This window comes from Rhamphochromis longiceps, linkage group LG4 (assembly GCF_057381845.1).
Source record: "Rhamphochromis longiceps isolate RC_006_pf linkage group LG4, R_longiceps_female_GT1.1, whole genome shotgun sequence".
Classification (NCBI taxonomy): domain Eukaryota; kingdom Metazoa; phylum Chordata; class Actinopteri; order Cichliformes; family Cichlidae; genus Rhamphochromis; species Rhamphochromis longiceps.
The window spans coordinates 16,341,416-16,364,928 of record NC_140560.1 but is presented as its reverse complement, the minus strand read 5'-3'; the positions used below and the strand labels follow the sequence as shown (position 1 = coordinate 16,364,928).

The following is a 23,513-nucleotide window of genomic DNA, read 5'->3' as shown; positions in this document are numbered from 1 at the left end:
AATCTATAGCTTTCATTTACATCTAATTTTTCAATGGCACACTTTGGGAAATGCAAACACAGCTGTGGATCAGCATGCAGCAGCGCTGTGTGTTCTTTAATCTACAGACTGATTTTGTGGAAGGCTCACAGAGGCAGAGGGAGAGTAGCTTAGGGAAGAGCCGGAGTCAAAGGGAATGGTTTCATGGAAAAAAAACCCAACAACAATTCTGATGAACGCAGATTAGTGTCAAACAAACTTGAAGCATGTAAACTGCCTTATGCACTTCTCGTGAACCAGTTAGGTGCTGGTGTGTGGGAAAAAACTTAAAACTGCTCTTTCAGAGGGGTGTTCAGGCTTCACCTCACGAAAATCACACAAATGATGTTGTTTTTGTGTGCGTGTGTGTGTTTGTTTTTATAATAGAGGTACAAAGAACAATGTGTTGTTCACTTAAAAAAGTTTTAATTTTTTATTTAATGTTAATGCTTTATATTTACCCGCTGTTATTATCAGGAACATTTATATGCAAATGTATGTTCTCAGTCAGGGGAAGCTTGCTGGCATTTAGGCTGAATGTCCAGATACACAGAAAATTATAAATGTCATGTGTAGGTGTGTGTTTGCAACACGCCGCAATCCACAAAGTCATGAATGATGATCATCAAGCGATAGATAGATAGATAGATCAAGCATTTAAAGCACTTTTTAGTCACAGTAATTTAACATAGTAACAGCAATAACTTACTATACTATTTTTAGTAGCAGTATATAAGTTGCTGCTGCTATAAACCAAACCGTTCCTACCGCTGCAGGTTCAAGTCACTGTCAGGCATCCACAGAGTGGTTTTCAGTGACTATCTTTTCTCTTTCTGAGAGCAGCAGTCACAGTAAATTGTTAGATTAAAAAACTGCAGGCGACATGCTGGACATCTCCAACTACTCAATGAAGTAACCACCATTCATGTGCACGTTCTTTGCACCCTGTTGTCTGCAAACTCATGTGGTGGGCAGCATAATATCGGATCACAGCTGCTTGCAGAATGAAAGGGAGGAAAAAGCCAGTGAAACAAATTTGCTTTTAGCAGCAGTGCTTACGGTCAGCTCCAGCAGACCTTTAGAAACTGTGAGATTACTCTTTGGGTTTGCAAAACACAAGAAGATTAATTTGATTGTCTCACTATCAGGTAGAACTCAGTTTCCATGGTGATGCAAAGGCACTCAAGTCATGAGAGAAGTATATTGCTATTTCTCTAATTCGTTCCTTTTCATCCTTTGCTGCAGATGAGTGAAGCCTTCTGAAAGCCCAGCAATTACATATGCTTGAAAAGCTCTTAAATTCAAGGAGCAGTATTTGAGCAAACAAAGGTGAAGCTCATACAAGTCTGGGCATTATTTGTAAGAGGATCAGTTACATTTACTTATACAAAGTCAGGTGTAGTTTAAGAGTCAGGCTGTACACAGTACAAGGATTATGGCTTTGTATAGGGTACTCTAAACTGTATTTTCTCGAACCTGTCGACGCTTGATCTTTTATTTTCACTTTCTTGCACTTTGCTGAAAACAATCGACAGCAGTGCAATTTAAACTTTATCACATAAAATAACACTAACGGTGGAGCTGTTTGATGGGAGGTTGACCTCTTTTTGAAATTAGTTCCCTTTCAGTGCAGTGGAGGTGAACCACCCCCTATTGATAAACATCCTTAGCTTTTCATTGGCTGGAAGTTTCACGTCTCTAAAGTACTTTGGGTCATCTTGTGTTGTTTAAATGTGCTAAAAGCTATAAATAAAATAGACATCACAGTCATCACACAAGAGTGTTCAACGTGTATGTTTGTGGCTTTTTTCATTTCCCAAATATAATATATTTAACACAATTTAGTGGGTTACAGACTGAACTTAGAAGATCGAAACACAGTATCGATCCTGCACTTGTATCGATCTAAAACCTATACCAGTGCTGATATTGATACCACTGATACTTGGATTGATCCATCTCCATCTACTGGGGCAAAAAAAAATGTGGCCCACATGAAACTACCAAAAGTTATAGTTCCTTATATATCCACTTGAGCCTGTCTCCTAAAGTGAGTGAATACGGAGTAATTACATCAACAATTAAGGGCCTGACGACTCTGAGTGACAAGTGTGTGCTGTTTCATCCTATTCGGCTGTACTAAAAGAACCTCTGTGGAGTCCGTTATTCAGTTTTCTCTGTAATTACTTTTTGTTTTAAGCCTGTTTTATGTTAGCTAAAATTAACATCCTTCAATAATATCTCTTTTTTCCTTGAATTATGGATGCACTTTACTAATCGAGCAAGCCACCTACGCTTGCGTTGACTTGACTGTCAACATGCTCGATAAAAGCTTTGTTCGTTTTTTACTTTAGCTGATGTCTGACTTGACTGTTAGTCATATTCAGTTATTCTAACAGCAATAAATATTCGAATGCTATTTTTAAAAACAAAAACAGATTGTAATAACAAATTACCAAAATAACTGTTTCCAAAGCATTCTTGTCAAATGTTACCTGTCAGAAGGAGAAAATAAGATCCAGATGGGCAACCCAACTCCCAAATCTTCTAATTCAAATATTGTAGTGGATAGTATCTGATGTAGCAAATCTAAAAGAACTACACCCGTCAGTTTAATTCTAAAGTCATTAATAACTTGAACCAAAGCTGTTTTTTTGTTGTTTTTTTTTTGGGGGGGGGGGGGTTTCTTGTCAAGCCAAAAAAAGACTAGACTGATTTTGATCATGTTTGCTGTTGTAAGCAAAGTGGCCAGGTAACCTTCTCCCGGACTGCCTCGTTTTTTGGGGGTTTTGTTGTTGTTGTTGTTTGTTGGTTTTTTCAATAAAGAAACAGGAGATTAGAAACCAATCTGTAACACTAGCAGCCGGATGTAGGCTGGACTTCTTTACAAGTGGCTTTACAAAAGAGGATTCCAGCTAACAGGAGATTAAAGGTGTGGCAGAAAAATACCAGTTTATACTTACAGAGGTGTACTTACAGACGTTAGCTACATTTTCTAGCTATCTATCTAATAAGTTGTTACAAAGTTACTAAGTTGCTAAAGCTACAGCCCCATAGACAGAGGCTCCATCATTGTAAACATTAGCTGCTGATGTGTTGGTTATTTTTCAAAAATTTATCTAAATCATTCACAGTCAGCTTGTGTTATCATATATTAGCCCGATGTTGCTTCACCCTACGTCATAGGCACAGTCAGGGCTGCTTAGAGGTGCTGAAGTGACAACATTTGATGACATGACGATGGTCGCTGGACTGGTTGAACCCAGATCTGCGCCCACAGCCCCTCCTTTATCCTGATTCTTAGAATAGCACGCTTCTCCAGGAGCGTCAGTGGTGCATGTTATTTACTCTCTCCCAAGAGATCACAGACTGTTCACAATCACTCAAACGTTGTGGTATTTCTTAACATCTAAACATTACGCTTGAGCAAACCATTTGCATGGAACACGGAAGTCATGTACCTCCTAAAAACATATTTATTTTAGTTCTGACTGCATCAGCACCTGTCTCTCTACATCATCAGTCATGAAATATTGAAGGTATATTCAGACAGGTGGAAAATTAAAGTGCCAGATTTCAGGCCTGAATTTTCAAAACCGCAACAGTAAGACAACCAAATCTACAGTACTTTAAGTACTAATTAAATTACCTTTGCCTTTCGAATGCACAGAAATATCACAGTTCTCTATCTCAGACTCTATTTTGTTAACAGCTTTACGGTCCAGGATAGCGAAGGCGAGGTACACCATATATGAGTTGCCAGTCTATCATAGGACTAACGGAGTGTAAGACATCCTTTTCCTCATCTCCTCCCACGGCCAATTTAGAATCAACAATTAATCCATTTGTTCATTCACTGTGTGTTTGGACTGTGGAAGGAAACTGGAGCACCTAGGAAAAAACCCACGCAGGAACACGGAACATCCAAAGGTTGAAAAAAAAATGATGAGATGTTGAACTCCATTTAACTCCTCCAGTTTTAGGATAGTGATCATGAACCACTTTCATGGCTCATGGATACACTTGAAAACATTTTTACTGGGTCGTCATAGTTGCATAAGCAAACAGGTCTAGATGTACGCTGTTTTTAATGTGCATCAATTCAACTACAGAACAGAACATTTTAACTTTGGTGGCTAAAAAAAAATCCATTTGACGATGATTGCAGGTGATATTTTTTATGAGTCACGGTGGAAATTTTGACATAGAGGTGAACATAATGCATCATCAGTAAAATGCTTTCGCCTGCAATTAAAAAGATAAGTGGAGCACAGCTGCAGGGCACTTATTTTATGTAAACGGTGGTTGCTCAGGCTCCTCCCCTTTTTTCCGTCTGTGGAAGAATCCATAACTTACACTTGCTGCACAAATTACAGGCCTACAGAGAGCAATGCGGGGGGAAATGGCAACACCAGCAACATAACACAAACTCTAATAGCTATTCTGCGCATTGCGCGGGACTCATCCAGTGACATTAATTGGCTTGATCGGGGAACGGGAATGTGTTGCGTGTCTGTACAAGTGCACGCATAAAGTTTCTCTTCCTCTCAGAGTACTTCGTCTCCCTATTGCTTAAACTGTGTCTTCAAAATTGAGCACAAATCAAGGGTTCAAAATGTGTAAGGCAATGACCTTAATTTCAAAGATGAAAAAAACCCCATTACAACTGACTTTAAAAAATGTTGTTAAATCTTTGTGGAAACCAAAAACTGGAACGTTACTATACTTGTGGTGACCACCAGGCCTTATGGCGACAAAATGCCTGTGCCCTTGAGTTTAAAGGCACTAAAATGTGGTTTTAGTGTCAGGGTTACAATTAGCTTATGGTTAGGGTTGGGCTAAAGGTTAGGGTTATTCATTCATTTTTGATAGTTAGGGTTAGGGTAAGTGGATAGGGAAAGCATTATGTCAATTAGATGTCCCCACTAAGATATGAAAACATAACTGTGTGTGTGTGTGTGTGTGTGTGTGTGTGTGTGTGTGTGTGTGTGTGTGTGTGTGTGTGTGTGTGTGTGCGTGCGTGTGTGTGTGTGTGTGTGTGTGTGTGTGTGTGTAAGAAGATATGTTCCTAAGACCACTCTGTATGAAAATGTGATTTTTTAAAGTATGCTAACTTTACTGTAAAACTTCATTTAGAATTTCAATTACTCGTCCTCCTATCTTTGTAAACACAGTACACTGCATATAATACACCTTGAAAGCATGTAAAATATAATTCAGGCAATTACTGTAGATAAATTATTTACCATTCAAGGAATTTGTACCTGCAGAGGTTTGAGGAAAACAAAACAGAATGGCAGCAATGCTAAAGTAAGCTGATGACCTTAAATGAACACACAGAATTCATTGTGTGATTCTGAGTCAGTCGGTCGACTGGTCACTGGTCACATTACTATCCATTATCTCGCTGCATTACACAGTCAAACAAAGCCTCGAGTCACGTGTCCTGGAACCCAAACACAGACTCCAACCACTACACCTTCTCAACGAGGTTCACGACACTCGAGAGTTTTCACACTTGTGCTTTGAAAACAGAGGGTCAGTGTGTGTATGTATGGGTGGGTGGGTGCTTTCCTGTGTGTTTGCAGAGTGCAGCCGGCAGCCCAGTGACATTAGGACCTAAACTGGAAAAATCAGCCAGAAGTTGAGAACAGCTGAACTGAGCGGTGAAGAGACACATGTCAATGTCTGTGTGCGCCATAGTATCAATCCCCAAGAGCTACACAGCTTTAAAAAAAGAAATGATTTTATAGATAGTAATCACTCAGTATGTGATTATATTTTCTTTTCATACACTCAGAAGTTTGATCTAATATTTTTTTTCTTTTTATCATGAGCAAACTTAATAAAATCGGAGATTTTTCCAATGGCACTTTGATTTCATGAAAACCTTTGACACTTTAAAACAGCACAACGGAAGCACTGAAGCATTTACAGAATTTGACCATTTTTTGCAGGTCCCCATCGTAAACAGAATAAACTATTCAACTGTGATGTTTACATTCAATGGCCACTTCATTAGGTACACCTGGGTTGGCTGCCTATATCTCCGTCAGTATAGAGCAAGTAAGGTGCTGGAAAGATTCCTCAGAGATTTGGGTCCACATTGATATGATAGCATCACACAGTTAGTACAGATTTGCACATCCATGATTTGACTCTCCTGTTCTACCACAACTCACGGGTGCTGTAATTAATTGAGATCTGGTGACTGTGGAGACCACTAGCACTTTATATAGCCTCTGTAGAAATTATCCACACCCTCAATTATCTTAACTGCACTACTGTATAGCTCTGTGTAAATAATCATTCTGTACATACGATAATTTTTAACCCTACAACTGTTTACAACTTGCATAGTTCCCATTTCTGTATAGCTGTATATCTCAGATTTCTGTAAAGTTATTTCATATTCTGTATAGTTTTTCATATTTATATCCTGTTCATATCCTGTACATAGCTTACAGCCTGTACATACTTATAGTTATAGAATATTCACAAAATACTTCATACCGTGTACCTTATAACATACCATAATAGACCCATTTCTGTAATATACTTACATATCTATATTATTGCTAATATTGTAATATATCTATATCACTAAAGCACTTCTGGATGGATGCAAACTGCATTTTGTTGCCCTGTACCTGTGCATGTGCAATGACAATAAAGTTGAATTCTATTCTATTCTATTTTAATACAATGAACTCACTGTCATGTTCAAAATCACTCTTTGAGATGATTTGGTCATTAGGGGATGGCCAGCAACAAAATGCTATGGTGTTTATATGATGCTCAGTTGGTGCTAAAGGGCCAACTGTAACCCGCACCATTACACCACTAGGCAGAATGGATACACGCTTCCATCTTTACATCAGATGCTGACCCTACCATCCAAATATAAAGCAAAAATCAAAACTAGTCAGACCAGGAAACATTTTTCAGTTTTTTACTGTCTAATTGTGGTGAGCCAGAACCCAAATGTAACCTCAGCTTCTGGTCTTAGCTGACAGAAATAGCACCCAGTTTCCTCAAGGTTAAACATGTTGTGCACTCGTGGATGCTCTTCTACATACCACCAAGGTATGGTTTTTCAAAGTCAATTAAATAATCTTTATTTCACATTGTAATTCTCAACTTGAACTTTGGGTTGTCTTGACCATGTCTAAATCCAATCAGTTGCTGCCATGTGATTGGCTGATTTGATATTTGCATTAACAAGAATTTAAACATGTTTACCTAATAGTGTCCAGTTTCCCTAATTATAGAGAAATTTTGTGACAAAAAAATTATGCATTTTTAAATTTTACTTCATTATCATAAAATCGTGACTTAAAACTAGAAACAAAAAAATGGCAGTACTGGTAGAATCTTCATCTATTTGAGTCATGCTGATGCAAATACCACCAAGGTCACTCAATGCTTGGAGTTATCAGTACTCCAAGAATGAAGTCACCTTGAAGAAGGCCTTGGGAGGCACAATGCAAATGCAGGGCTTTCTAAAAAAAACTGATGAGACAACATGTTTATCTTTCACGCTGTAAAATGTGCTTAGAGACTGGAAGAATCTTACATTGGTGTGGTGATTCACGGTAGTTCCCAATGAGATTTATTATTCAACATTTCCCCCAACATAGCTTGTTGCATAAGACACTAATGGATGACTGGTGAGCGGGTCATTGATGTCACTTCAAATTTGCATAGTGTTTAGTTAGATAGCACATAACCCTGACTGAAGGATGTATATCACCAGAGGGAGACAGAAAAAATATCTAATTGCAAAAACAAAAGCTTGGCTCACAAAAGCGCCTAATGTCCACAGATGCTAATAATCAGCTGGAGAATTTTAACCTTGATTGTATAACAGATTCACAGTTTTTTGGGGTATGCTTTTCAGTCCTGTAAAATCTCTATAAACTCTTAACCTGCTGTTTGAACTGTCAAGCTGTCAGCGTCGCTATGCTCATGTGTCCACAGTAAACTCTTCTAACAAAATGTTTGGAGTTCAATAAACTCATTTGGTCTTCTATGTGATGTTATCGAACAAGACAGGAGAGTCGTGCTTTCGGCTGCACCAGCACTCCTGCTGGTTTAAACCACAGCAAGTAGAAGTCAGCAGAATAAAAACCTCCGCATGCAGTTCTGTATTCTGTCTGTGCAAAGAATAAATGAAAGGTTGCTTGTTCACCTTTCACAGGAAATAAAGTTTAGATGAAACATGTATATATGCACACTGACTCCACCAGAATCACAAATAGACAGTTGAGAAACCTGCCCTTAGTTTTATGTGATAATACATAAAGATGAATTTGAAGATTCTCCAGCATTCACTCACACGGCATTCAGTGGTGGCCTATGTGCAGTACCAATACAAGAAATTAATTCCCCTTGCGGTGTAACATCCTGATAGATCTAAAGGTCAAGTGCTTCTTTGTGCAACATTTCCAGAGCTTCCCATATCTATTCTGACTCATTTTTATTGCTTCTTCTATATGGCTTCTGCCGGTAAACTGCAAGCACTGCCCGTGCTTTCAAGGATTGTATATTTAGATAAAGGTTTCACAAGCAGCAAGAGAGAATAAAAGGTAAGCTCTTCTCTGTGTGCGCATGTAAATACATTAGAACGGGGATCTCAGAATCGTATAGCGCACCCTCATCCTGAGTGGGCCGGACTACTGGACTACATTTAATAACTGAGATGTCATAATATAAAAAAGTGCTTTTTAGGACACAAGTAGCTGTCAATCAACTGCAATTCATGGAACACAAAATACATCACAGTTGCAAAGAGTTAAATTACTGACTGCATTAAATGAAAGATGTGAAAAGCTAATAATGCGCAAAGTTTTCAAAGGTTTTTGTTAGATTGAGAAGAAGAGAAGATTTAGAGTTTAGTAAATGCAGAAACTAGGCTGGGAAGCCTGACTGTAACCACAGAAGAGAAATCCAACATCTGGTGAACTTTTCTTTAATTTATCCCCATGACAGCTTCAAAATCACACTCACAACTCGAATTTTCACATTTAAAGAAAAGGGTAACAGCAATGTGAGGGGCTGAGCTGGTTAAGAAGAAAGACTCAGTTATAGTTTTGATTACAACCTTGGTACTAGTTATTTTGTATTTTTGTACAGCACTTACATAAAAAACAGACAAATGGGGGTTTTATTTAAAATTCAAAAATAAGTCACTCAAAATTTAACTGAATAATAATAATGGTCCCTTAAAAAAGGCCAAGTAAACAGAGCTCAAGTCATAATGCCAACTTAACATAATCAAACTGTGCGTTGTGCATGTCCCAGCTAATGCTTCATAAACATAGCTTGGTTTTGTTAACGTCTGTTATTCTAATAAGCAGCAGAATTAATCAGAAATATGACGTCGAATTTTAATAACCATCCAGACAACATTTGATTATATGAAAAACGTGTAAAATGTAAAGCAGCAGCATATGCTATTTTTATACATATATCTTCAGTGGGACATACATATATATATTTCACATAGCATGTGAAGCAGGTTTAACTCCATCTTCCCTCTGAACAACTTAATTTTGCATTTTGCAAATTTCATTAAATTTAGATTTCATATGTTTCCATGAACCAGAGACAAAACTCAAAAGACAGGTGGAGGACTCCCTTGAATGTGAAAGTCTCATATTTATATTGGGAACCTAATTATCTTTTTTTAAATGAATTATTTTCTGGCTTTGAGACCTCAGGACATATTTCACTTTCAATCCTGTGTTTAATTAAATTTATCACTTTATTAATAACTGAAACTGAAATTAGTTTTGGACTTGCAGCACTAATGAAAAGGTCATGTAGCTTAGAGCTTAATTATCCCATAGTTGTCAGAGAGTAGTTTCTAGCACTTTCTATCAGTAATGCGGGAGCTTAATAATGCTTTTCACAAAGATCAGTTTTCTAATCTTCTCCCTGGTGTTTTAATGATCTACTCTTAGTTTATAAAAAATCGTATGCATTTTTTGAAGCATAAATATATTTCTCTGCTCGAATATCAGTTATTTCCATATCTTTTGTATTACATATTACTATTCAGAAATCCTTAAAATGGCACATCCATCTTTCCTAGTTACATTCCAAATTTATAAATATGTTAATATTTCCAAAGTTGTTTCAGCAACAAATCTCTTTTTTCAGTTTATGGGCAATGTAAGCTTCAAGTTTTATCATACTGTAAACTAGATTTAATGGTTACACTAGATTAATGGGTTTTAACCTCTAATGGCCACTTGAGGCTCCAAAAGGAGTCAAATCTCAAATAAAAAAGTTTGCAGGACTAAAAAGCATGTGATCTGGCCACCTTGATCATGAGGCGTTCCAACACAGGCAGCTGTCAGGGACTCACCTCCTGCACTGTGTTTGTGGTGGTGGCGTTGTTGGATCCTTTTTCTTTTCTTTTTTTATCTATGGTACGATCGTTATAGTAAAATGACCATAAACTCAAGTCAAGCCTATAGTCCTGTAAAGGACCAGAAGTCTTTTTGCAACCCCAGATCTTACCACTGATGGGCTTCAAATATAATTCAGGTGTAGCGCACTTCTACATTGGCTTCATTTTCCAAACCCATATATTTCCATATTTTATACTGTGTTTGCACGCCACCCCAGTATGAAACATACCGACACATTAAAATTAGCCGTAACAGCAGAAGAACAAATTCTGAACATGCATCATTGAGAGACGTGAAGGTGAAACTTTCAAAAGCTCATTGATCAAAGCACATTCCTTTACAGGTCTCTACACGCTGAACATGACAGAGGTCAAGAGTTTCAGGCCTGATTGAATACCAAGCTTTTACGACCCTTTCATTAGAAGACTCACATGGTTTGTCGCTCAAGTCAATCTGGTTTGAGAGAGAAACCATTAGAAGACGTGGCCTGCTGTTTATATGTTAAACTGATCTCCCGAACACACTGAAGTCAGTTTAGGTTTAGAAATAGCATTAGTTTAAGTGACCTCTTTAGTTGACATCGGGGGGGATCACAGCTAGAATGGAGAAGCTCTGCAACTGTTTCTGCAACCACCACTAAGAAGCTTCACCTAAAACAACCCCACATACACTCTATGAGCAGCATTTTAAAGAAAGCTGAATAAAGTTTGAAATGAGAAACTGGGTCAGGAATACATAAACATTTACAGCAGCAAATATCAAGCAGGAACAAAACTGCCTTCACACACCAGGGTGCTCAGAGGGGGAAAAAAATCGATGCAGATTCTGAAAATAATTGCACACTTTCACTCGGAGGTCACTCTAATGCGATATTCTGAAGTTTCAATAAATCTAGTTATTTTCTTCCCTCTGTGTCCCCAGTGCCTACTGGCAGAGCATATAGTAGTTTCTGGCTAAAAAAGTAACACATATTTAAAAAAAAATATATAATATATATAATTCCAGAGGTTTTAAGGAGGTGTTGTTTAATATAGCAGCTACTCTAAACTCAACACTTTTCATCAAGTGCTGAATCCCGAAACCTCCAGCGAGAAACCTGCACACAATCCTTCAAATTAAAAAGATGTTTGCCGCAGATGGTCTTCTGATGCTTTGGACACAAGGGACAAAAAAAGGCTTAGGAGCTCATAACCTCACAGTACTGAGCACAGAGGAGCATGTCTGAAAAGGTCTTGGCTTATGAAATCTCTCTAAATCTCATTCTGAGATCGTGTTACCACCCTTTTAGTTAACTCGTTAAAGTCAAATGTGGGCCACCGACTCGCACCTGTTTAATCAGATTAAAAATTCTGTAATTCCTCAATAACCTCCATTACTGTGAACTTAGAGTTATTTAACTTTTTAATAGTTATTCTTTAAATAACAATGAATAATCTTTGCTGAACGGTTATTAATGGCATTGTGATCCATTTTCACCCACTCTTTGGATATTTACTGAACTTGATGTGTTTATAATTTTGTAAATTCTGCATTATAAAAGGTGAAACTGATTTCCACTGTGGATTTGCAATTTTAATGGCTGCTTCAGTTTAGCCACCAAAACTTATACTTGGACGTTTTAACAAAAGAATATCATTTGGCTTAAAATACAACCGTTCACATGTTGTAAAATGACACACAAATGATATGCACTGCAATAAATTGCTCTTATATGAAGCATCTGCGGTGAAAGTGGCATTGGTGACAGGTGCTCCATGGCTCCGTTGCCAAAGGATACCTTGTGTGTGTCTCTGAGATATCAGCGGCTTCAGCAAAGCTCCAGGGTTTGATGCATTGGGAATGAAAAGGGACAATGATCAGTAATGATAGCTTTATTAGAAAACAACAATCATATCCAGCGATCAATGTAAAGACTTAAAATAATATAAAGTAAAGTGCTTTGAGTGCTAATGTCATTAGAATGTAACTGTTATTGTCTTGGTGCAGTACATACAGTACAGGGTGGGCCATTCATATGGATACACCGTAATAAAATGGGAATGGTTGGTGATATTAAAGTCCTGTTTGTGGCACATTAGCATATGTGAGGGGGCAAACTCCTCAAGATGGGTGGTGACCATGGTGGCCATTTAGAAGTCGGCCATCTTGGATAGAACTTTTGTTTTTCCAATAGGAAGAGGGCCATGTGACACATCAAACTTATTGGTAATGTCACAAGAAAAACAATGGTGTGCTTGGTTTCAACGTAACTTTATTCTTTCATGAGTTATTTACAAGTTTTTCTTTGTTCACAGCCATTGACATGTCGAAGAGGTTAACACGTGAGGAGCGGATCGAAATTGTGTTGATATCTGGTGAACGCAGTAACTGGGTCATTGCAGCAGATTTCAATGCAAGACACCCTACGAGACCACCCATCTCCCATGCTGCAGTTACCAAACTGCTTGCTAAGTTTCGTGAAACTGGTCGAACATCCCTTCGGCGGATATTAGCTACTCACAAATGGCACCCTTACAAACTCCAGTTACTGCAGCATCTCAACGAGGATGACCTAACACAACCACCGCTATTGGTCTGACACTAACCCACATTGGATGGATCCCTCCAAGACTGTTGGAACAACAAAAGTGATGGTTTAGTGTAGTATATGGGGTACAACGATAGTGGGTCCATTCTTCATCAATGGAAACCTCAAGGCCACTGGATATTTGAAATCTCTACATGATGATGTGTTTCCCGCTTTATGCACTGAAGCTGGCACGTTCCCTGAGATTTTCCAGCAAGATGGTGCACCACCACATTATGGGTGCCAGGTCCGAGCATTCCTAGATGAACAGTTTCCTGGAAAGTGGATTGGTCATCGTGGGCCAGTTGAATGGCCCCCAAGGTCTCCCGATCTGACCCCCTTAGACTTTTATCTTTGGGGTCATCTGAAGGCAATTGTCTATGGTGTGAAGATACGAGATGTGCAGCACCTGAAACTACGGATACTGGATGCCTGTGCTGGCATTTCTCCTGCGGTGTTGCTATCAGTGTGTGAAGAGTGGGAGAAGAGGGTTGCATTGACAATCCAACACAATGGGCAGCACATTGAACACATTTTATAAGTGGTCAGAAACTTGTAAATAACTCATGAAAGAATAAAGTTACGTTGAAACCAAGCACACCATTGTTTTTCTTGTGACATTACCAATATGTTGATGTGTCACATGGCCCTCCTCCTATTGAAAAAACAAAAGTTGTATCCAAGATGGCCGACTTCTAAATCGCCACCATGGTCACCACCCATCTTGAGGAGTTTGCCCCCACACATACTAATGTGCCACGAACAGGACTTTAATATCACCAACCATTCCCATTTTATTACAGTGTATCCATATAAATGGCCCACCCTGTACAATCCTTAGCACACAATATAATCCTTAAGTGATTCTATAATTCTATATTTCTAAGTTTAATTTGCATATTAACATTTTTCTGAATATGCAGAATTTTCATATACTACCTGTAACATTATTCTTACAAAGAAACTTGGCTATTTTCTCAGGAGAGTGGCAGGTATTTCTGGGCAATATCTCTATATGGATTTTATTGTTATCATTATTTTTATTAATTAATCTTTTTTTTTTTTTTAAAAAAAGCCTGAGTCACTGCTTACAAACAAATTCAGAGAATAACGGAAGACAGCTGTCCTCTGTTGTCATCTTCAATCAGAGGGACTAAATTGCAAAATTATGATTTTTTTCCCCACATATAATGTTTTTTATATTTCTCTTTATTATGTGCCTTATGACTGTAACATGAACAGTTTGTGAGCTTACTCAATATAAAAAGCACAGCGGGCATTAAATGTACTCATCAGCTCACTCCCTGTTGTCCAGCTGCCTTCACCTTTCAGTGCTGAAGGTTGCGTAACGAAATCCCAGTACACCCAGTCCAAATGTTATTAGCTGTTTCTCAGGATGTTCAAAGATTTGTTGTTGAGTGCATGCAAACACATATTACACACACACACATGCACGCTTGTGTGGATGCCTGCCATCCAGTGGGTTTTTGTAATGCTCACTCAGCCTTGCAGACATCTGATGCATACAAAGGCTCACCTTCAATTATTGCTAACCTTGGCGGGAGAGACATAACTGCCATTGGTGCCTTGGCTGATGTTGAAAAAGAACAATCAAAGCGGCACTGACTAATTCCTAGAAAGTATGAGTGATTCAGAGAAAAAAAGCATTAACTGGATGATATTTTAGATATATCCATGTACAGTAGAAAAATCATAATGATATAGATGAGAGCTTTTGCCTCATGGTAAACAATAATTGCTCAGTTGCTGAGCAGACCTGCTGCTACGGCGAGATATAATGAGACCGCTCGCCATTTGGTATGTTGCTTCTTCCCCTTCCACCACCGCACCTTTCATAATCCAGGACATGCTGTTCCAGAGTCAAAGGACAGTCAGAGGACCTGTAGCCAAAGTTAAAATCCCAAAAGCCACTGAATGAAAAAGATGGATTAAGAGAATGATGAGGTGGAGGTTGGTGTATGTTTTCTGTTCTTTTTGCTGGAATATGTGAACGGTAAAGACGTGTCTGCAATCTGCTGTAAATAAGGTGATCCAGAAGAATTTAGGAACAAATTAAGACAAAGGAGACTGATCGTGCTGTCCTGGAACAATAAAAAATGAATATGCATCTATGCTCTGAAAAAGCTTTTGATTTTAAAATAATTCAGATATGGTCATATTAGGTAAGTATCCATCAAAAAATGCTCTGTCAGATCACTCCATTGCCGTGGTCATTATGCATGTGTGACGCTCTCTTTTGTTTCAGATGGATGATGGAGCAGTATGTGCGACCAACCCTTTGTGTTACCTGTATGTCAGTGTATGTGTTTGTTTAAAAAAAAATAATGACACAGTGCATCAATGTTGAAGCCCTGAAAGAAACTGGTCTGAACAATTGTACAGTTCCTGCACACAAAAACTAAACCAAAAAAAGCTTTAAAAAAGCTGGACTGCTATTACGATCATCCTGGATATCGATCAACTTCTTCTGCAGAGACGATCTTATCCCTCAGGTTCCCTCAGGAATTCCAACTCTACAAAATACTGCGGGTGGTGCCAACAGATCAAATGGTGCCACTCTGCAGGAAATAAAGAACTGATTTACCTGCCCATACTTCATACTTATAGTGGAGACACTCTTAAGTTCACACAGTATTTCAAGGAGGTCTGGAGATCTTGATTGGACCATTGCAGCACCTTGATTGTTTTCTTTTTCAGATATTCTGTTGCAGATTTGTTCCTGTGCTTGGAATCATTGTCCTGTTGCATGAGTCAATTCCAGCCAAGCTTTAGCTGTCAGACCGATGGCCTCACATTTGATTTTAGGAGACTTTGATATACAGAAATCTGAATAGTCAGCTGAGTGACTGCAAGGTGCCCTGTTCCCGTGGGTGCAGAACAAGCCCAAATCATGACCCCTCCACCACCATGCTTAACTCTGGACCTCATACCAACTGTTAAGTACCAATAGGGAATAAGTAGCACAGACACAAAAAAATGTGCTAACATTCAGCCTTGTGACCTACAGCTACCTTTTACCTTTGGGTATACAGCACTGGAGTTATATGACTTTGGTTTAGTACCACAGATGAATGTACTATGAGGGCACATCTTCTTCAGAGACTGGATAATTTGGTATGAGGTATTTGTGCTGATATGCTGTGTTTAGTTTTTGCAACCTTGTCTGCCCAAAGGACATCGCCATATATCTTTTATTTTGTGTATTTCGTCTGTATAGGATAAGAGCATGCTAATCAGATTATGCCAGTGCCTGACTGGTATTGATGTGGCAAGTCTAAAGCATTCAGATCATTGGCTTCAACCTGAGGATTGCACCCTATTTATGGAGACAAGATGACCGCCACCTGCTGAGGATAATTTGCCTCCCTTTCACTCAGCCAGCCACAACGGTGGTTATGTAATTGGAAGTTTGATCTGTGTTTAGAAGGAAGTAAGTAGGGGTGAGCTACTATTTTTTTTCTAGGTGTTCCTTATATTTTTGTTAGACTAAGGAGGTAAGCTGTTGAAGTTTGGTTTGCTACATTTGCACAGGTTGGCTGAGCTTGTGTTAAATGGTGCAATTTATATATCATTTTGGCCTTAGCTCACCCTGATGTTATCTTACACTCCTCTGTTTGTGAATTCACTGAACAATAAATAAAGTTGTTCTTTTTTTCAGCTATATCAACATCTATATCGTTGCTCCCATCTAAATTTATATTGGCTCTTACTACGAGCAGTTTTTTGGTACAGGTTCTGGCATGAAGTGCAAACTTTGCAACTGTAAGTACAGACTACGTACAGAGTACGTGCATATCCAGCAATGGCACTGGACCAGTGTAGTGTGACAAAGAAACATCTTGTGAAACATGACAGTTTGAGTGTTTGACTGATGGGCGTGTCAATATGACACACCCTGCTGAACTAACAGTTAGAAATAAACAGATAGGCATTAGATATATTATGTACCTTATGCAACTATTATATTATACTACTTATGCAACTGAATTAATGCTCCTGATACCTTTCTCAAAAACTGTTTTGGAAGTTAGGGGAACATTGGGTAACATCGCTCTAAACTGTAACCTTCATTTTGCTTTGGACAGTAAAGGCAGACATGCTGGGCAAACCACAGTTACATGTCAAAATAAGGGTTTTTTTCTTCTTCTTCTTTTATAGCTGAATAATATCAGAGTAACCAGTGTACAAAAATCAGAGTTGCTTAACAGAACACCAGATCCTGTGACCATATGAAAGGCCATGTGCTCAAAAAACTAATTGTTCCTTCCACTGTGACAGTCAGTCAACAGAAACCAACGCCTCCAGGCGACCACCAGCTCAATGCTACATCACTGCTGGTGCTGCTAGTATTCTCACATCTGTATCTAACATCCGAGAAGCCTGGAGTGGATGTTTAAAAAAGCAAACAAAAGTAAATCATATCTAAAAATGGATCATGCTGAAGAAAAACAGACCAAAATAAAGTTACTGTTCACGGTCAATACTCACCAATGAAGTGAAAACCTGAGCAGAGAGAGACATTGCATTCCATCTTTAGAGAAATATGATCAATATGGACATCTAGTCTAAATGTAGCATCCCTAATGAATAAAAGTAAGATCATAAACTGTACTTAAAAAGTATTACAGTTAATATTTATTGCAAAAGAGAAAACGGTGACAGTGTGCTTGTTTTATTTCCTGAATTAGCCAGTATATTACTGGTTATTAACATTCCCCTTTAAGTAGAGTGCAGTATGCATTACAATCATGATGTAAAATCAGTAAACTCAAAAATGACATGAATTGACAATTTATTTTGGATATTTAGAGTGAATTACACAATCCACATATTCTTTTTCAGTCATTCTGTTGTGCATTTGCTGCTGTGCTTGTGATCATTGTCCTGTTTATGTCCTAATTAGAGTCAACCTTTAGCTGTCAGTCATGTGTCCTCACAAGAATCCTTACAATTGAGTTTATGGTCAAAGCTCATTTCATCACACCTCCACTACCGTGCTTCACAGTTGAAATGAAGTGTTTGCACTGATATGCTGCACTTGATTTTCTCCAAATATGCCGCTTTGCATGTACAAACATCTCCAGTTTCCTCTCATGTTTCCCAAAGAAATTTCTCCAGAAGTCTTGCAGTTTGTTCAGATACAACTTTACAAGCCTTAGGACTTTTGGCAACGTTTCCAAACAAGCCAAAATTGTTCAATCTTTTTCTAACTGTCCTGTCATGAGCTTCGACATTTAAAATGCTAACTGAGGCCTGTAGAGTCTGAGATGTAGCTTTTGGGGTTTTTTACTATTTCTCTGAGCGTTCCACAGTCTGACCTTGTGGTTAATTTGCTGGGACATTCACTTCTGGGAAGATTGTGTTAACAGACAACTGAATGCATTAGACTGGCACACTGTGAAAATTATGCCTTTATAGAGGTGCTCACGCTTGCTGATTATCAGTTAATGATGTGCACTTCATTATCACCAACTGGCTGCTAGTTAATTCTTTATACTGCTTCTTATGGAAGCAGTAAGGTTGTACTGAATGCCACAGAATCCTGTGACTACTTTCTTTTTCTTATACCAGTAAATTTAAATTACAATACTTCAGTGAGGACAAATAAAGTCAAACAGTGTTTATTTACAGTGATTTATATTTTTCATTATTGCTCTGTTCTGAGATCTGTGAAGAAGATAAAAGACCATCAGTACCGAACAAAGCAGCGATCAGGTACAATAGATGTGAATAAGTCAGTCACAATATTAGAAGGACAAAAATGGGTAGCAAAGCAGCTTGCATGTGCACAGCAACTTTTAGCAGGCTAAAACAATTTAAACATTATGCTCCATATGAGACTTGCCTATTAGACATAGAAAGCTGATCTGTCAGAACTGTGGCTGATATCGACTTTGTAGTTGCCTAAATGAACTCTAGAAGGCAGACCAAAAGCCTTAAATATTTTTTCTGATTCTGGTGCTACAACAACTGAGTATTAAGTCTTTTATGTTAGAAGAAAAATTCCACTTGAGTGTGAACAATTTATAGTATAAACTCTTTTACAACAAACTTTTAGCAAAAGATGAAAATGATTAACCTCCTTGCTGCAAAGGGAAGTATTATTTTTCAGATAAACAGATGTGTTGAGATATTTGATGTTGAGCCAGCAGTCAGGAATGCTTTCTGCACTGCACACAAAAACTCTCAGTGAAAGTATCTCAGTATCACCTTTTTTTTCTCTTACTGGACTTGATTTACATGTATCTCTGATTGGCTGGTGCAGGTTCAAGATGGAGCCACTGCTCCCTGCTGATTGGCTGGGAGCAGAAGGGGGCAGGCAATGTGTGTAAATAAATGAGCAGTGTAGCCTCACAGGCAGACTCACATGCCAACCACTTCCCTCTTCATCATTGCCATCAAAACACCTTCCAGGCTAAGGATCCACAGCCAAAGAGGAGAAGAATAGAGGGGTGAAAAAAGGCAATTTCTTCCTGTTACACGAAGAAGCACATCAAGATGTCTATTGAAGTGAAAGAGAAGACAGAGGTGCGTCTGGTGTTTTTGGGAGCAGGTGGAGTGGGAAAGACAGCCCTCATCCAACGTTTCCTCAAAGATACCTTTGAGCCAAAGCATCGGCGTACAGTGGAGGAGCTCCACAGGAAAGAATATGAGGTGGGGGGTGTCAAAGTCACTATCAACATCATGGACACCAGTGGCAGCTACTCCTTCCCTGCCATGCGCAGGCTCTCCATCCAGAACAGTGATGCCTTTGCTCTGGTCTACGCTGTGGATGACCCTGACTCTCTGGAGGCAGTCAAGAGTCTGCGGGATGAGATCCTAGATATCAAAGAGGACAAGTACACACCGATTGTGGTGATAGGGAACAAGATTGATCGTAACAATGAGCGACAGGTGTCCAGCGAGGACGTGGAGTCCACTGTGGAGTTGGACTGGAACCACAGCTTCTTGGAGTCTTCAGCCAAAGACAACATCAATGTCCTGGAAGCTTTCAGGGAGCTGCTCCAGCAGGCCAATCTTCCTAGTCGGCTCAGTCCAGCACTGTGCCGGAGGCGGGAAACCTTCCCCAAAGACAGCAACAAACGACCTCCTATGAACAAAACCAACAGCTGCCTCCTCTCATAGCGATATTGAGATGCACAAAGGACAAAGTGAGACTGGGGGGCAGAAAACTGTTGTAAATAGATTTAAAGTTCCTTGTTTGCAAGGGTCAGATTTGGACAGAAGCAAAACAAGAAATGCTGTTATACATCTTAAGCTTCATGTGAGACACTGAGTCAGTAAAATATTTGTCCATCAGTCTTGTAAGCACTGCAGTTAGCCCCACAGAGGCACTGACAGCACAGAGATGCTGCAGCGAGGACCGACATGTGATGATGTAAACAAATACGACCTTAAAGACAGTGTGGAATGTGGCTGAGCTCGAAAATACTTACTGTGAATGTTAAAAATGTAAGATATGGTGACAGTGCAGAGCTCATTTTACATACAAATATATGATAATGTTTGATTTGGGGCCTTTATGTTACTGCTGTTTAAAAAAAAAGTGCAATAACTGTGAAACCATATAAATGCAAAAGTGTTTTTGTGTCTGCATATGTCAGTTTTATGAATCAAGTGAACAACTAAGGACAAATTTAAACTTTTTTTCTTGTGAATGCTTGTGCAACCTGTTCTACAGCTCTTAGAAGATTGTTTGCAAAACAGCTAACATTTAAATACACAGAGCACATTCACTGCTGGTTCTCTCTACTTTGATGTTTATTTATGTGAGTTTGTCTTAAAGAATAGCTGACAGAAGTGCATTGCAAATCTGAGCATAAAGGGGTTTTTTTGTTTTTCTTTTCTTATTAATGTGGTATTTTCTATTTATTGTGACACCACAAAGAGCCACAAAGGCATGTTCGATGTATTTATTCAGTGCTTATTTCAAGTTAAATAAAAGATTTGAATTTAATCCTGTCTATCCCGACTATTTTATCTTGTTTACTGCTGTGACTTTGTTATTTGACAGAGCAGCAGAGCAGACAAACAGGAACGGTATGAAAGTTACTGTATAACTAGGGGAAGTTTTCACAGTCATAAGTGAAAAGTTATGAATCTAAAAAAAGCAAAAAATTAAAGTCTAACACGTGAAAACAGGTGACCATTAAATAAATAAAACAACTTTATTTTGTATGTCCTTAAAAAGATTCACACTGCACAGACCTCCTATACTGTTTCTCTTATAATAAGAATTCAAATCAATTCAACATCAATCCATCAATTTTCTTCTGCTGTCCTGATTCAGGGTCTGGGTCTCTTTATTCCAACCAAACTGGTGGGGTGAGACTGTCTAGTCTGTTGGCCCAGTTATCACAGGGCTAATGGTGCAGAGACAGCTACTGCCACTCACATTCACACCTACAGAAACTTTGACCTAACATGCAAATTTTAGTACTGTAGGAGGAAAGCCCAGGCGCCCAGACACTAATTCTTGTTGCACACTTCAATGCATTTGTGGCAAAACTTACAGACAAACTATACCTCCCTTCTAGAGAATGGGGCTGGTCTAACCAGATCTGTAAAGGTTTTTTCATTTGTTTTTTTGTTTTTTATAAGACGGAAATGTAAAAAAAACCTGCTGAATCACCCAACTGACATGTCTTACAGTTTGTTCCTAAGACCCTAGAAAAGTTATGTTGGTACTGAGTGGATTAAATCAACTAATAGGATCGCTTGGTTGGTCTTTAACACGATCTCAACGGCACAAGCTCTGTTTTGTGCTGCATTGCCCTCTGGTGGTGCACTTGGTGATGTGTGCATTGTTTGATGACTTCACTTTATTAGGTACACATTGTGAGTACTGGTTTGTACCCCCTTTCGCCTCGAGAACAGCTTTGTGGCGCAGATTCAACAAGGTGCTGGAAACATTCCTCTGAGACATGACAACATCACATAGTTGCTGCAGGTTTCCCATAGGTGATCTATTGGATTGAGCGCTGGTGACTGTGGAGGTCATTTGAATACAGGGAAGTCTAAGGAGCTTGGAAAGAAAAGCGTTCGGACTTCTTTGAGTTGCTTGAAGACGTTTCACCTCTCATCCGAGAAGCTTCTTCAGTTCTAAGGGTCAAATGGTGGAGAGTCCCAGATTTAAACCCAGTGGGAGTTTCCTCCCAAAGAGGGACAAAGGACCCCCTGATGATCCTCTACCTAATCACATGAGCCAAGGTGAAAAAGCGGGTGTGGCTCACACCTTGGCTCCTTAGACTACGATGACCTGGATGACTGAGAACCTTCACAGACATGAATACAGGGAACCTATCATCATGTGCAAGAACCAGTTTGAGATCATGATAGTTTTATAACAAGGTCTGTTTTCCTGTTGGAAGCATCTGTCAGAAGATGGGCGCACAGTGGTCACAGGTAGGCCGTGGCGTTTCAACTATGCCGAAATATGGCAAGAAACCTTTACACCACCATGAACTGTGCCAAATCTAGCCTTATTTCATAACTGACAGGATGGCACTAGTATGGTCTTCTGCTCCTGTAGCCCATCTGCTTCAAGGTTTGACATGTTGCACGCTCAGTGATGCCCTTATGCACACCTTGTTACTGTTCCCTTCCTATCAGCTCGAGGCAGCTCGAGGCAGTCTGGCCATTTTCCTCTGACGTGTGGCATTAAGGTATTTTGCACCCAGAGAACTGCCGCTTGCTGGATATTTGATGTTTCTTGGACCATTCTTTGTAAAGTCAAGAGATGCTGCACAGGAAAATCTCAGACCAGCCCGTTGAACATAAAAAAACAATTCTTAACCCTGTTCAAACTTCAGCAGGTCATCTTGAGTTAATGCCACGTCACTGTCTGATTAGATATTTGTGTTAATGAGGAGTTGAACAGAGACACCACTGACTATGTCTCCAAAACCTCCTGAAGTGCAAAATAAAATCTAGTTACTAATTTTATTATCTGAAGTAAAATTAGTTACTGAGATTAAATCTGGATGAGTAATGTCTCACATGTTTTGTTTAGCTGGATTTTGTGTCTACTGTGTATACTGAAACATGCAACAAAAGCTGATAAAGAGGTTTTCATTCCAACCAAACTGGTGGGGTGAGACTAAAATCTAATCCACTGCTTCAAGAAATTCACATGATGACTTGACTAAAGAGCTTACTCCAGATGGTTCTCTAATTCTCCACTCTTAACAATGGCAGCAATGACAGGACAAAGTTGCCTAATAAAGCATGATAAAGTATCATGCTATTTAATGTTCACTTTTCATGTTCTCTAAAAGAACTTCATACACATTGTTAGCATTTCCTGACTGTTAAAAGGCAACACAGGCTTAGAGAAAGAGACAAAAAGGTGCACTTCCTTTTTCCAAAAATGCTCAGATAAGGTACATTGTTTCCTCAGAATGAGACAAGGAAGTGATCTGTAATTATCAGATCTTTAGTTCCTCTTAGTGCCTTGTTTAAACTCACAGCTGCCTTCAGCTGCTCCACTG

The 23,513-nt window shown here is 39.0% G+C and overlaps 1 protein-coding gene across 1 annotated transcript; it reads left to right on the top strand.

The window, feature by feature from the left end:
* Positions 1 to 19,400: 19,400 nt before the first annotated feature.
* Positions 19,401 to 20,942, top strand: LOC146671306 (ras-related protein Rap-2a-like). Its single transcript, XM_085405152.1, has one exon. It carries the CDS (start codon positions 19,522 to 19,524, stop codon positions 20,146 to 20,148), a length of 627 nt encoding a protein of 208 aa, XP_085261278.1. The 5' UTR covers positions 19,401 to 19,521; the 3' UTR covers positions 20,149 to 20,942.
* The last annotated feature ends 2,571 nt before the right edge of the window (positions 20,943 to 23,513 follow it).

Coding starts and splice junctions, on each gene's coding strand:
- LOC146671306 (XM_085405152.1), top strand. CDS start 19,522: ATGTCTATTGAAGTGAAAGAGAAGACAGAGGTGCGTCTGGTGTTTTTG.